Source organism: Oryctolagus cuniculus, chromosome 9, assembly GCF_964237555.1.
Source record: "Oryctolagus cuniculus chromosome 9, mOryCun1.1, whole genome shotgun sequence".
Lineage (NCBI taxonomy): Eukaryota > Metazoa > Chordata > Mammalia > Lagomorpha > Leporidae > Oryctolagus > Oryctolagus cuniculus.
Window position 1 is genome coordinate 131,369,836 of NC_091440.1, and position 16,005 is coordinate 131,385,840.

The following is a 16,005-nucleotide window of genomic DNA, read 5'->3' on the forward strand; positions in this document are numbered from 1 at the left end:
CTTTGTCATGCTACAAAGTGTTATTAAGCGCTGGTTATTATCCCATAATTATCATCAGTCGCAGCAGCGGCAATAGCAACAGAACTCAAATCAGAAAAAACCTGGGAAGGAAAGGAAGGTCTGAAGGGACGATCAGAGCTGATTTGGCCAAATTGGGCCAACGAGGCCTCAAACCTAAAATCAATTTGTATTCCCTCTTGAGGCTTAAAATCCCAATCAGAGCTGGGGGTAGCTGGGGACACCACAGTTCTCACGACCCTGAAGTCCTGTCCTGAGAAACAGGACAGACACATAACAGCTCCTGAACGCCAATCATCCCTCCTGCTCCAAAGACACCCCATCAAACCGTGAGCCCTAATGTTTTCCTGTCTAACTCAGACCCTAGGTCCCTAGGTATTTTACCAAACTGCATCCACAGCTTACTGCTTTGCAACAGCTCAAAAATATTATTTTAATTGGAAACTTTAAGATGTGGAGGGAAGATGATACTCTCCTGTTGTGATACTTACTGAATAGCCCACCTCCGTGTACACTGCAAGGTGATGTGTTCGGGTTAGTGTTGTGGTACAGTGAACTGGGCCGCATCCCACATGAGAGTCGTGGGTTTGATTCCCAGCTAAACCATTTCTAATCCAGCTGCCTGCTGATGCACCTGGGAAGGCAGCAGACAATGGCAGAAATATATGGGTTGCTGCTACCTATGTGGGAGACCAAGATGGAATTCTGATGACTCCTGGCTTTCGCCTGGCCCAGACCTGGTTGCTGCAGTCCTTCAAAGAGAACCAGCAAATGGAAAATTTCTCTCTCTCTCTCAATCTGGCCCCATCTGTCACTCTGCCTTTCAAATAAATAAACTAAAAAAAAAAAAAAGAAAAAATAAATAGAAATGCCTAGTACATATTCAAATATGTTGAATTCCAGTGCGTACAGACCCAAATTCAGGAAGAGAGAGATCTCAACAAGTACCACCTGACTGGATGGACCACAGTGCTGTAGATTTCTGTAATGTTAGCTGTTTTTGAGGAAAATAAAAATAATATTAGGAATATCCAATTGAAGAGCTGGCATTGAGGCCTACCAGGTTAAGCTGCTGTCTGTGACGCTGGCATCCCAAATGGATGCTGGTTCCTGTTCCAGCTGCTCCACTTCTGATTCAGTTCCCTGCTAATGGTCTTGGAAAAGCAGTGGAAGATGACCCATCTGTTTGGGCCCCAGCCATTCACATGGGAGACTCAGATGAAACTCCTGACTTCAGTTTGGCTCAGTCCTGGCTTTTGTGGCCATGTGGAGAATGAACCAGTGGATGGAAGACCTCGGTTTCTCCCTCTCTGTGTGTAACTTCGACTTTCAAATACATAAATAAGTCCTTTAAAAGAAGACTACCCAACTGAACTCATGATAAATGCACCCATGGTAAGACCCCTGCAATACAGAGAATATATCTGTTGCCTCTCTCTCTAAGGCAATGAATGAGCTTGCAGAATACGGGTAGTGAACAAGACTGGATAAACAGGATCCTTAAATTAGTCTGAGCAAAATTCATTTTTATTTTAATTCAGGTCATATGGGAACATATTAATATTTCATTCATTGCCTTATTTGAAAGGCAGAGAGAGAGAGAGAAAGAGAGAGATCTTCTGTCTCCTGGTTCACTCCCAAATGCCTACAAGAGCAGGAGCTGAGGCAGGCTAGCCAGGAGCCATGAACTCAATCTGGGTCTCCCTCTACCTTAGTGGGAGGGACCAGGGTACTGGAGCCATCATGTGTGGCTTCCAAGATGTGGAACTGCAAGCAGAGCCGGGACTTGAACCCAGGCAAGCCAGTGTGGAATGCAGGCATCCCAAAGGGCATCTTAATGGCTGCACCCAACGCTTAACCCAGACAGAAGACAGTATTACACCTTAACTTCTGTATTACATACAGCAATGCTTCTCAAGTCCAGCTCTCTACTGGAAACACATACTTGGGATGTGCCTGGCCTGTGCAGCAGAATCTCCAGAAGGCACGAGGTATCCACAGCTGATCGGGATGTCCAGACAGGGGTAAACCCCCGAGATGTCTCGGGGTCCTGGAGGCGAGGGGGTGTATCATAAACGACTCTATTCGTGGAGGAAATTTCAAAATGATCACCTGGCCTTGTCACCCACGCATATGCCCTTAGAGCACCAAACTGCTTGAATTAGCCTGTTCCTTTTACTTAACAAGCTACAAGCATTTTATTGTTAATTTGTTCACATTCAAAATTATCAGAGTTATAGGTTTGAATCTAGTACAGGAAAGCTGTGGATGAAGACTTTCTCTGGTGTTCTGTCTAATGTGGGCACATTCTTTATATCTCAGGACAAGAGTTTCTGTTAAGCAGGTATACTGTTAAGATTTAACAATTTTGATACAATTACCCTAATAAAGATGTTTTTCATAGGGAAGTAAAGTGTGTTGGACAAATAGCATTCCCAAAGTTATCTCATGTAACAACACGGACATTCACTATTTGGTAAAGGGTATAGCTTACGAGTAAGTACTCAGAAACAACCTAATTTTCCTTGCCAAGACTGCTAGAGGAGTGGCTCCCACCCACTGTGTACTTAAATATCCACAGGGAACCTGTTTAGAATACCATGCCCCAGACCCATCTTGAGAAGGTCTAATTTAGGAGATCTGAGGTAGCGCCCAAAAATCTACAGTGTAAAGTAAGAACCTCTGGTGGTTCTGATGCAGACAGTCCATAAATAACATTTTCAGAAATATTCCACTCCAAAATACATGGTAGCAAAAAACAGTGTTATTGGCTTTCTGATTTATTACTAATCAAGTCACACAGCTATAAACCTCTCACTATTAAAAGAAATCAAGAGGTTGTCATTAAATTTCTAATATTCACAAAAGAAGACCAGTTCTCTCAACAAGTTTTTAAAATACCAAAAGTCAGAACACCACAAAATGTCCTACATTTAGAATTATTCATGGACTAACAAATTTTATATTTCTTTGCAAGAAGAGTTTCTTTGTCCAAGCTTAAATACAGTTTACCTGTGTTAACTTTTTATAAAATGAAAACCTATTCAAACATTATTTTGACAGGAGATTTTTTTCACTATTTTTAACCCAACATAAAAACTGTAGTAAGAATAAAAAATAGGGAGCCATATGAAACTTACAATTTACAAATTCTAGGCTAGAATCTATTTCAGAAATTTAAGAGTATTATTACTCAATACTGCTAGAAGATCAAATATGTATGTATACAGATATGAACAAAGCAAAATCATACTGAAGCAGACAGCTATGGGGAGGAGGACACTGATGGCTCGTGTACACTAACAGGGCTGAGGAGCAGTAAGCCATCCTCTGGGGATGTCACCTCTCACAGGTCATTACCTTGCGCTGGGACCTACACAATCCCAGTGGAAAACAAAACCTGGAAAACAGCACTAGGTACGATACATGGACAGGTAAAAGCAGAGACCTCGACAAGACACCATGCCTCCTACATCCTAACCCACAGTAACTAGCCAGCAAGTCACTTTAGCTGGCTGTATGTAGATGGGAGGTGCGTCCACGCAGGAGGAGCCAGCAGTGGGACATCTGCAGTGGACAGAGTCGAGGTGGAAGGAAAAGGAGCCCAAAGGGTGCTCAGGGGAAGCAGGACCTGAAACCGCTACCTCTCTCCCTCAAGCAGTGACCCTAACACTCCCTCTTCATGGTCAGGGGTGGGCCCTTGTCCTCCACAGAACAGACGACCGACACTAGGAGGTGGAAGACAAGGCAGGCATAGATGATTTCGTGGGGGCTGATTCGGTTGCAATAAAGCTGATGGCTAAAATGCACTGTTTTGGGCTGTGTTTTAAACGCTACCTCTGGATAAAGACCTTAAATCCCCACTGCAATTCTATGATGGAGGGATAGTAATTGGGCCCCAGGTACAGATGAGGAAACAGAACTCACCCAAAGTCAGACAATCAAACTCCACGGTCTGTGTGCATCTCAGGAAGACCCAGACAATTCCGAGGAACTGATGAAATGTCGTAAGGCACTACGACAGATGGAAGCACAAGTTCCCCCAGCTCTCAAAAGCCACCTCCATAATTTAGGAAGCACTTTCAGTCTGCGTGAGAAAGCCCAGCTCCTGCGGGAGCCCCACTGGGTGTTCATTTTGAATGCAACTGTGAGAATCCTCCTGTAAGAGCTGTCCTGAACGTCAGGGGCCAGCAAGTCCAGTTCCGGCACCCTGCAGGAATTGATCTTCAGCACATCACTGTCAGATGATGACCCAGTCCATCGCGTGCTGTCCTAATTGAGATCCACCATCTCCTGGACCAATAGCTCTGATTGAGACGTCAGGTAAGACGCCCACATCCCACACTGGAGTACCTAGTTTCAGTACCTGAGTACTTGGCTTCAGTATCTGTCTCCAGCTTCCTGCTGATGCAGACTCTGGGGGGCAACCATGACTGCTCGTGTCATCGGCTTCCTGCTGCCCATCTGAGAGACTGGGACTGAGCTCCTGACTCCGGCTTTGGCCCTGTCATGGCAGGCATCTGGAGACTGAACCAGGGGAGGGACTTTTCTCTATCTTTAGGTCTACGTCTGTCTGTGTCTATGTTGACACTGGGGTCTCTCTCTGCCTCTCAAATAACTTAAAAAAGGAATGATTTTCCTCTATCAAGCAGAGGTCTACAGCATCTACTGTCAGCTGGAATAAGGTGTCGATTAGGCTTCTCTTAGTCTGCTCCTCAGGCTGTTAAAACCCTTCTGGTCTCTTCAACAGGTTCATCAAAGGAGGTTGTAAAAGGCTTCTGCATCTTTCTACATAGCATCATTTCCTCTCCCTGGGCTATTCTCAGCACTTGTGCTTCTTAACCAGGCAATCTCTCACCCTCCGGTAGAGCTGGTAAGACAGCTCAACTCATACTACTGACTGGGAGCTTCCCGGCTTAGGTAAGAACAGGGGGTAGCAGCTCTCTATCTATTCCTCCTTCTAGAGGGGGCTGGAGAAGGGTACGCATTCCCAGTAACTGAGTCTGGAAACCAGCATGCATTTCCTTATTGAAATCCAGGGACCGTGTTGGGTACAGCGGTTGGGGCACTGCTTGGGATACCCACATCCAATAAAGGAGCTCCTGGATACAACTCCCAGCTTCCCTTCTGATTCTAGCTTCCTGTCAATGCATACCAGGAAGGCAGCAGGTACTGGTTCAAGTGCTTGGATCCCTGTCACTCACACGGAAGATCTGGATTGAGTTCTGGGCTCCCGGCTCTGTCCTGGCCCAGTCCCAGTTGCTAAGGACCTTTGGGGAGAGAAAGAACATACCAAAGATCTCTCTCTCTCTCTCTCTCTCTTTCTGTTTTTCTGACTCTCTACCATCCAAATAAAATAAAAATAAACCAATGAAAATTAAAAAGAAAACTAGGACAAGTCCCTAAAAAAAGTCTTATTAAATCAATATTTGTGCATAATTTGGTTAAAATGGAATGTATTTAATGCTACCCTAGAAAATTTACATTTTAATGGAAAATGTATTTTTATTCCAAATAATCTTATAAAGGAGCCATTAGAGGACAGCTAATTGGTAAGTAAGGATATGCCTGCCTTTCTGAAAAGAACTGGCAAACTACATGACATGCCCACAGGAAGATAATGTCACTAAGGGTTCTTTTTTTTTTTTTTTTTTTTTTGAACAGGCAGAGTGGACAGTGAGAAAGAGAGACAGAGAGAAAGATTTTCCTTTGCCATTGGTTCACCCTCCAATGGCCGCCGCAGCCGGCGTGCTGCAGCCTGCGCACCGCGCTGATCCGATGGCAGGAGCCAGGTGCTTCTCCTGGTCTCCCATGGGGTGCAGGGCCCAAGCACTTGGGCCATCCTCCACTGCACTCCCGGGCCACAGCAGAGAGCTGGCCTGGAAGAGGAGCAACCGGGACAGAATCCAGCGCCCTGAACGGGACTAGAACCTGGTGTGCTGGCGCCGCAAGGCGGAGGATTAGCTTAGTGAGCCGCGGCGCCGGCAACACTAAGGGTTCTTACGACGTCAGTCTAACAGCCTGGTCTCGCAGAGAATAGTCAGAATTTAGACACAAAGACACTTGAGGGTAAAAGACGTTTCTGTCTTATTTAGCTATCACAGAAAATACACTTGATCCACTGGAATTTAGGCTGGTTTTGAACGTAGAGTCTGTCACTCCTTTATGGGGAAATTATAGGGTTGTAACACTCTACTGCTGAATGAGCTTTAGGAAAAAATGTTGTAAATTTGTTCTCACATTTTTCTAAACTTGAAAACAACAGGAGTGGGTGGTGAGCCTTGTAGTTCCTCCCGCAGTTAAGACGCCCACACCCCACACGAGGACCAGACTCAGTGCCCCGCTCTGGCTCCCTCCTCCAGCTCCCTGCTGCTGCAGACCTCAGGAGGTGCTGGCGACGGCTCAGCAGACGGAATTCTCCCATTCTCGTGGGAGCCCAGGACCAAGCCTCTGCTGCTGGCATGGCCTGGGCATTTGGGGAGTTAACAAATGGACAGGATCAGTCTCCCCTCCCCTCCTTTCTCTCTCAAAGTTAAAAATACAAAATATAAGTTAAAAGGTGAGTTTATAAATATACCAGTTTTTTTTTTTTTTTTTTTTTTTTTTTTGACAGGCAGAGTCAGTGAGAGAGACAGAGACAGAGAGAAAGGTCTTCCTTCCGTTGGTTCACCCCCCCCCCCCAAATGGCCGCCACGGCCGGCATGCTGCACCGATCCAAAGCCAGGAGCCAGGCGCTTCCTCCTGGTCTCCCATGGGGTGCAGGGCCCAAGCACCTGGGCCATCCTCCACTGCACTCCCGGGCCACAGCAGAGAGCTGAAATGGAAGAGGAGCAACCAGGACAGAACCGGCGCCCCAGCTGGACTAGAATCCGGGATGCCAGCGCCGCAGGCAGAGGGTTAGCCTAGTGAGCCAAGGCGCTGGCCTGAATACTGAGTTTTTTTTTAAACAAAGATGGAACAAGAAATGATCATTCTTTTCACTTTATTCTTGTTGAGTACAAGGCAAAATAGTAACAGGAAAGTGTTATCCTCCATAGATCTGATTTGTTCCTGCATTTGTTTTAGTTACATTCTAGTTTCTCGTCACATAGTCTAACATGTTCAAAACTATTTTTTTTCTTGAATAACTGTAATCTCATGCTGTTTGCCTAAGAAATCAGTATCAGAGATGGTACCTTTCTTGTATTTGGAAGGTTTATTTGTCTTCATTAGAAAAGAAGTTTATATCTGAATTCCTCACCCAGTCACCTACCTGCTAAGCTACCAAAGGTAAGCTTCCTGCGGCCCACTTTCTCCACAAGCCAGACTCCGACGAGGGTGAAGATGAAGTTCGTGAAGGCCGTCAGGGAGGCCAGCCATATGGCCAGCCGGTCGTCTTCCACGCCAGACATCTGCAGAATGGTTGCACTGTAGTACCTGCGGGGCAGAGAAAGCAGCAAGTGCTGCTGTCGGTCATTCCAACAAACAGACTGCTCCAAAGCGACGGAGCAACCTTGAAAAACCAACCCCAGAAGAACAGCCGTGGCGGCGACATCAAGTCCATCTGGGAATTCACGTGAGTTGTTTCAAGGATACAATGCTGAGATGTGTTCACACAGATCTGCCCAGAGAAGACCCCAAACTGCTGGTGAGAGGAAACATTCCACAGATGGGGTCAGTGGTAGCTGCCGGTCCCACTCACACTCCCAGGGAGGAGCGCCACGTCTGGGGGTTGAATCAGAAGCCACTGCACACTGTGAATGAACGTCCTTGAAAGAACAAGGTGACTCAGGGCAGAGAACAGGACAGCGTGACATAAAGGCAGGGAGTGGGAAGACGCGCAGCATGAGAACATGTCAGGACGTGCCCAGCAGGGCAGGAGAGCAGACCCTGGGTGCGTGTCCGCGAGAGCGGCTCTGACGGTACCCAGCAGGGCAGGAGAGCAGACCCTGGGTGCGTGTCCGCGAGAGCGGCTCTGACGGTACCCAGCAGGGCAGGAGAGCAGACCCTGGGTGCGTGTCCGCGAGAGCGGCTCTGACGGTACCCAGCAGGGCAGGAGAGCAGACCCTGGGTGCGTGTCCGCGAGAGCGGCTCTGACGGTGCCCAGCAGGCCAGGAGAGCAGACCCTGGGTGCGTGTCCGCGAGAGCGGCTCTGACGGTACCCAGCAGGGCAGGAGAGCAGACCCTGGGTGCGTGTCCGCGAGAGCGGCTCTGACGGTACCCAGCAGGGCAGGAGAGCAGACCCTGGGTGCGTGTCCGCGAGAGCGGCTCTGACGGTGCCCAGCAGGCCAGGAGAGCAGACCCTGGGTGCGTGTCCGCGAGAGCGGCTCTGACGGTACCCAGCAGGGCAGGAGAGCAGACCCTGGGTGCGTGTCCGCGAGAGCGGCTCTGACGGTGCCCAGCAGGGCAGGAGAGCAGACCCTGGGTGCGTGTCCGCGAGAGCGGCTCTGACGGTGCCCAGCAGGCCAGGAGAGCAGACCCTGGGTGCGTGTCCGCGAGAGCGGCTCTGACGGTACCCAGCAGGGCAGGAGAGCAGACCCTGGGTGCGTGTCCGCGAGAGCGGCTCTGACGGTGCCCAGCAGGCCAGGAGAGCAGACCCTGGGTGCGTGTCCGCGAGAGCGGCTCTGACGGTACCCAGCAGGGCAGGAGAGCAGACCCTGGGTGCGTGTCCGCGAGAGCGGCTCTGACGGTACCCAGCAGGGCAGGAGAGCAGACCCTGGGTGCGTGTCCGCGAGAGCGGCTCTGACGGTGCCCAGCAGGGCAGGAGAGCAGACCCTGGGTGCGTGTCCGCGAGAGCGGCTCTGACGGTACCCAGCAGGGCAGGAGAGCAGACCCTGGGTGCGTGTCTGCGAGAACAGCCCTGCGGTTCCCGGTAAAGCGCATTCCGGGTGCGTCAGTCTCTAGCACCGTCAGCATGGACAGGCCCCGCACACTCCTTCTGCACCAGCTGCGTTCACTGGCGATCGGTTCTGCAGAGACCACAAGGCCAGCTCCCTGCCGCACCACGGAAGCAGCTCTGCCACACGGAAGGAAGACAGGCTTCTCCCAGGATGCTTCCTCTCTGACGGAAACAGCAGAAGCTGCACGAGCTGACCAGTGCTGACCTGAAGACAAGGAAATCCAGCACTTGCCGACAATCACTGAGAAGGTGTGAAAGGACCCAAACTCCACAGGGACCCAGGGGCCCAGACAGGAGCCAGGAGGAGTGAGTCGCAGTGTCTAGAGCACCGGGGGTGACTACAGTTCACCACCACCTGTTCTGTACTTTATGAGCAAGCAGACGAGAGTGCAAGGTGAAATCAGAAAAGACCCCCTAAAATTTACCCTGAAATGTGGCCCCTTGAAGTTCCCTAGAAATGCTATCCGGGGTGCCACATGTGCTACTGCAATTTGGGGTGCCTTATGATTTCACCATGGGCTTACTACTAAATCCCCGATATTAATAAGCCCGAGAGGGTCCTTGCCTAATATTTAGAGAAGAATTCTAAATACCGGCACAGATAAAAGAAGCAGCATGGTACGTTTTAAGCTTTTATTTAGTGAGAAAGGTGCACAGGAGAGTGAGAGCTTTATTTAGGGGAGAGAGGTGAATAGGGGTTCATACTGAGCACCAGGAACCAGCCACATGGATGAGCATCTAGGCCAGGAAGCCTAGAGCACATGGCCCGAAGGCCACGGGCCCTGGAGGCGCAGGGCTACAGCAAGCCCCCTCCTGACTAGAGGCCAGGGAAGAAGAGCCGCCCGGGCACACTGTGTCCAGCTTTTAACCCACTTCCAAAGGGGAGTGGTTAATTACCCTGATAGGCTGATGGGCACCCCGGTGTGGCCAGGTAGGGGAATGAGGCCACACAGGGGCGTGGCAAAGGCATCAGGTAGGAGCATGAGGTCACACAGGGGCGTGGTCTTCCAGTTCACAAATCTGATCAATTTTAACCTGTGAGCCTGCCTACTTCAAAGGGACCAAGCCCAGAGCAGTGGTAAGGAGAGGGAAGCCCTAGGCACCCTGTGCAAGCTGTGCACCCTACTGAAATACCACAAGTACTCCATAAAAACAACAATTACTAAATGCTAATTCACATTTTTAAGGTATAAGGAGAACGAAATGCTAACTAATATCTAATACTTACACACTGTATACACATATCAAGCTATCACAATGTATTCCCCCGTGAATACATACAATTCAAATAATAATTCAAAAAACCTACAGCAGATTCTTAGTCATGGCTTTGCCTAGCTTTTCAAGTCACTGTAACCTAACAAGTTAGCTTTACCCAAATCTAACAGTGAGCACGCAAGCAATATGTTCAATCAAGCTGGATGTATCCATAGTTGGACATCTACAGTTTTCAGATATTTATCAACACTTTCAAAACATTTCAAAAATAAAATCTGTTTTCAATACATTTAAATCGCATTGTTTCATCAATGGCTTCTGTCTGCTATTTTTTAAATTAATGATAATGGCACCTATGCAAAGTATTAAACCAACATGGGTTCATTCATCTTGATAAAATGTGTTTTCCTCGTCTATACTAGAAACACAATTTATAAAAAACTATGCAGTGTGAAGGATGTGTTTTATTGATTACTAAAAATTATACCAACCATTTGAGGACTTTGAATTCTGACAGCAGTTGTCAAAAGAGAAATCCCTGGGGTATTTCTCCTGCCATCATACAAAGACTGAGTCCTCTGCAGTCAGAATACAAAGTGACGATAAAAATTATACAATTATAAAAACAACTCCTTCCACCTGAATACTGCTTTAGAGTTTCCAAATTCTACTGCAGACATTTTCAACAGCAGCTGTGCATGGGGTCTCACCAGGGTGGGCTCACTATCAAGCTAACACAAACACCAAATCTGGAGCCCTAGAAAACAGGAATGCTAGAGAAAATCCAGTCAGTTAAGGCTCAAGGATTTTGATTCTTTCCATGCTAAACTTGAGATTCTTCTCAGTGTTTTATGGTACAAATAGACGCAAGGTGCAAAACAATTCTTGAAAAAGGATCCTTGGAAAAAACTAAACAAGACAGGGTGGTTATTTTGATATGTGTAATTTTTTTTTTTAATTTGAGACAGAGAGAGAGAGAGAGAGAGAGAGAGAGAGAAAGGAAAAGATCTGCCATTTGTTGGTTCACTCCACAAATGCCCACAACAGTCACAGTGGGAAACCAGGAACTAACTCTGTGTCTCCCACATTGGTGGCAGGAACTCAGCTACTGCAGCCATGACCTACTACACCCAAAGTGGGCATCAGCAGGAAACTGAAGTCAGGAGGCAGAGCGGAGACCTGAACTTAGTACTCTGAGACCTGGGCATTTTAACCAGAGACTTAACCACTGGGCCCAACACTCAACCCTGCTGCTGCTTTTATTTATTTATTTTAAAGATTTATTTATTTGAACGGCAGATATACATGGGGATAGGGGAAAAAGAGAGAGAGAGAGAGAATGTTCCATGCACTGCTTCCCTCCCCAAATGGACACAATGGCCAGGGCTGGGCCAGGCGGAAGCCAGAAGCCAGGAATTCTGTCAGGGTCTCCCACACAGCTGCATGGACTGTACTGGGGAGGCAGCGGAAACTTGGGAGATGGCTCCCCCAAGAGAAGAAAGGGGTCTCATCTAAGAGACCTCCTGGCCATAGCCAAGGAGGTGGACGTGGGCAGGCCAGAGCCATGGGCAGCATTCTGGGGACCCGTGCATTTCATGTCGCTACCTGGCAACAGGCATGATCCCGCGGACAGCAGCCGCGGACAGCATGCTGATGGCCTTGCTGCTCCCTCCCAACCACAGGATGGCTGCGTCCCAGCCCCTGGACGGGCAGCCTTGACTCTCTTCTGCATTTTCCTTCCTCTCACTCGTGTAAAGGGATTAGCTTTCATTACTGTCATGAGAAATGGTGCCACACAAACATCCTCTTAAGAAATCCCGAGCTCAGAGATGACCTGGGGGCTCCGGGAGAGGGTCTTCGGGCTTTCTCCGGCCTTGAGAGCTTCCTTTGTGTCCAGGCTCCCCGCCCTTCCTCATCCCTCTCAACCAGGCAGGGTGGGTCAACGGCCTTTGTGTCGTTCCCCTCCAACTTCCCTCTGCCTCTCTCTTCTAACGGGGGTGGGGGGGGTCCTTCAGACTGTGCCAGGGCCCACTCGGTCTCTGCCTAAGCCAGACCCAACAGCACATTCAATTAGTCTGCAACCACGACCTTCCTTTGCCACGTGAGGTCACGCAGGCAGTTTCTGGGAGCTGGACTGCACACATCTATGGGGGGACAGTTACTCCACTTGTCACAGTGCAGGTGCTGATCAGCAGAGCAATGGCAGAGGCCAAGGGCTCAGAAGGAGAGGGTGACTGATGGCACACCAGGGTTTCCACGGGAAGGGCCACAGGGGCAGAGGAACTCAGGGAGTGACGAAACGCGTTCCCAGGCCATGTGACGACCTAGCTCGTCAGGTGAAACTCGTCACGGAGCCTGTGAGAGATAAACGATGTGCGGAGCGGCACAGGCAGCTCATGTTTTAGAACACGCACAATCCAAGGACTCACACGGTGATCTCGGCCAACCTCGGCTGCGAGGGGCTAATGTGTGCGGTCGTCTCCAGCGTTAGCCCTGGCTTGGATCTTCAAAGGACTGCGTATTCATCCAGACCGGAGAGGATCTGCTTCCTAAGAGAACGGCGTGGACAGCTCAGCAAGGCTCGCCTTCCTCTTCAGGCTCCAAGCAGGAGGCTTCTGTCCTCCACGTGGTGTCAGACATCTGTCAGACAGGACTGTGATCCCCATCAAAGACTCCCTGGGCGACCTCTGATGTCCGCCCACGAGCGACACGGAAAGGAAAGGCCCGGGGCAGCGTGTTCTCCCTAGTCCTGCGTCATGCTCTCCATGGACGAGCAGGAACGGAGAGGGCCAGGCCCGGACGTGCGCTGCGTGACAAACCTGACCACGACAGACAGCGCTAGCCTATGTGTCGGCTTTGACAGTGACGGTCTACTCTGAGGGTGAATCTTGACCGGCAGGAAAAGAAGGATCGCGAGTCCTTCACAGGCTTTGCAAAATAAATATTCATTTAGTTACAAAAGCCTTTCCTAGGAACTTCTGGAAAAGCTACCTGGTTTCTAAGCTTCTAGAGGCCACGGCCTATCGTTCTCACTACCGCCAGTGTCACAGTAAGAACACTTAATAACTGCTGAAGTTATTGACGTTATCACAAACTTGCAAAACTGAGTGAAGAATGTTTTTAATAAAACACCGGATGAGACACTCTAAAACAAAAATTAAAGGCTGGGAAGAGGGAATAAGGACACTACAACACGAAGATAATGATGCAAAAATGTTAGCTGTGTAGCTGCTACACGTTAGCACTAAAATTCCCGATGGCCAAGGCACCATTCCCATTCAGCTCCCTGCTAATGCACCCAGGAAGGCGGTGGGAGACGGCCAAAGTACCTGGGACCCTGACACCCATGTGGGAGACCCGCATTGAGTTCCTGCCTCCTGGCTCTGACCTGGTCCAGACCTGGCTGTTGCGGCCATCTGGGGAGTGAGCCAGCAGACGGAAGTTCTTTAGCTCCCTCCATCTCTCTCTGTCATTCTGCCTTTGACATACACAAACAGCTAAACGGAAAAAGAGAGATAGTTTTAAATGTTTGTCTGACAAAACAAAATACACTGACTCCTAATAAAGAAAAACTCTGTCTGGCATGAAATGATAAAGACCTTAATTTTCTAAATAAACAAGTGATACAGGACAAACTCTTCCTGACAATGAGAGCCAGTGTAAGCGGGAAAAATTAACTACCAAAATGTAGTCCCCATTATTTTGATACCCATGGCACCAAGGGGACAGGTGCACCAGGTGCCACGGCAGAGAACTTCCCGACAGTCACCTATGAACCTCGTCTCACTCAAGTTCTTCTGGGTCAAGGGCATACTAGGATTTAAGCCACGTTAAACGAAAGGCCTGGGTTTAGAGAGGAGCTGACCCAGCACAAACCCCGAAAGACTTCCATGACTTTCATGCTCTTTGGTTTTGAAGCGTCTAGCTCAGGTCTCCCAGAATGCACATTAGCAGGAAGCTGGTGTCAGGGTGGAGCAGCGGCCTGTCCTCTGTGCTGGATGCAGATGGCCCCACTGCTGTGCCCCACGCCCACTCTCTGCCATGGTGTGTTATCTCTGGTTCCAAGTTCTGCCCACATCTCAGGAAAGGCAACGCAAGGAGGGTGATAGGCTGACTTCACACTCTTCTCAGGAAGTGTGGAGCCTGAGGGTGGCCAAAGGGCAGCAGGAGGTATGCACTTCCTGAGAAACACTGCTCTCACCTAAAGGAAGTAAGTCAGGCAGTGTTTTACTTTAAGCTGCAATGGCTTCAAATGGCCTGAGTAAAAGTCGGCAAGAGTTTTCATTCTATATAAAAGCAGCATAGTCACAAAAATCTGTTAATGCAAAAATATGTTATTTTATGCACATTATTTATAACTCTGAGTCTCTAGGCAATCACAAACTGGGAAAATAGATCAAGTATACACAGAATGAAAGCCAAAAACCTTCAAAAGATGGAAGTAAAGTAGGTAGGGGGTAGAATCTCTACTAAAAATAACCACCAGAAAATATGACAAACAGGCAAAACGCTGAGACACACACGATCCAGTGGGGAGACTTAAGTGCCTCTTATGCTTTCCATGTCTCCAATTGTCTACAATAAGCATCTCTCATTTAAAAATTTTGTTTAGTGCATTTAAAGTTTTGTAGGTTAGATTATTAAGCTTCCAACTCTGTGAACTAAATCTAGAATTATTTTCAGTAAAACAAACCTGAAATAATAACAGTGAGCAACTGACATATTTATGTCTTTAGAGAAAGACATTTTTAATTTCTTCTCTTTTTTGCCAAACTTAGTATTTTCTTAAATGAAATAATTCATGTGTTTTGTTTCTTGGTGCTTCCACACTACAAATAAGTTGCAGTAATTAACTCCCAGACTGAATATTACATTCCACAAATATTTATACATAATGATAATAATGTTTCAACGGAGAATAAGTACATAATGGCCAAATGTCTCAATTAGATGTCATTAAAATACCATTTATTCTGGTGGGAGTGCTGGGCACAGCGGTGAAGTCCTAGTTTGAGATGACCACATCCTATATTAGAGTGCCTGGGCCTGGGTCCCAGTTCCATTTCCAAGTCCAGTTTCCTGCCAACGCGCACCCTAAGAGGCCACAGATGATGGATGGCTCAACTACTTTGGTCCCTGCCGCCCACAAGGGAGACCTGGATGGAGTAACACGTTCCTGGCTTCAACCTGGCCCAGCCGTGGCTCTTGCAGGTATTTGGGGAGTGAACCAGTGGATGGAAGACCTTTCCTTCCTCTTCTTCTGTCTTCCAAGTAAAATGAAAATACACACTAAATTTTTAAAAACACATGTATTCAGAGTCTATTGTGTGCCAGTCACAGGGGGAGACAAAAGCCAAGCACCACCTGGGGGACTGCTCTGGGAGGCGGGGCTTGCAGCCGGCTGGGAAAAACCCCTGCGCCCAAAGACACGCCTCCCTGGTGGGCCTGGTTTTGTGCAGGCACGAAGGAAAATCGCCGCTGTGATATGCAGGCAGCATTAACGCCATCTCATGCACACAGACAATGGCACAGTGACTCCCCCGTGAGGGGCTGCAAGCACAGAGCTCCCAGCTGCCCCTGCTCTTTGTCCACGTACACTCTCCACCCAGGATGCTGTCTCACTCTGTTCAGCAGGCCCTGGTGCAGGTTCCCAGAGCACAGGGAAAAGCAGGGAACGTCTCAGCGGTGCCGCTTCCGTCCAGAAATCACCTTGCCCCTCTGACTACGACCCATTTCCTAAGTCACTCACTTCAAATTCTCTTTGCCTCTCTCTCTCTGTTTAACTAAGCTCTATTAAACTTCTTCTGAAATAAGTGAATAAAGACTTCTGAGTTAATATGGGTAAGTCTGATCTTTCCGTTTTTAAATATCAAGGAGAAAAGGGTGATCAA

General features: G+C 48.4%; 1 protein-coding gene across 4 annotated transcripts in view; it reads right to left on the reverse strand.

The window, feature by feature from the left end:
- Nucleotides 1-16,005, reverse strand: part of SLC2A13 (solute carrier family 2 member 13) — a 342,499-nt gene that overhangs the window by 76,544 nt on the left and 249,950 nt on the right. For 3 of the 4 annotated variants that reach the window (XM_051850398.2, XM_051850399.2, XM_051850400.2), the window contains exon 5: nt 7,271-7,434. The exons of the other annotated variant lie outside the window; for it this stretch is intronic. In XM_051850398.2, the coding sequence (XP_051706358.2) occupies nt 7,271-7,434 (164 nt within the window). The remainder of the gene's footprint in view (nt 1-7,270; nt 7,435-16,005) is intronic. 4 annotated transcript variants of the gene reach the window in all.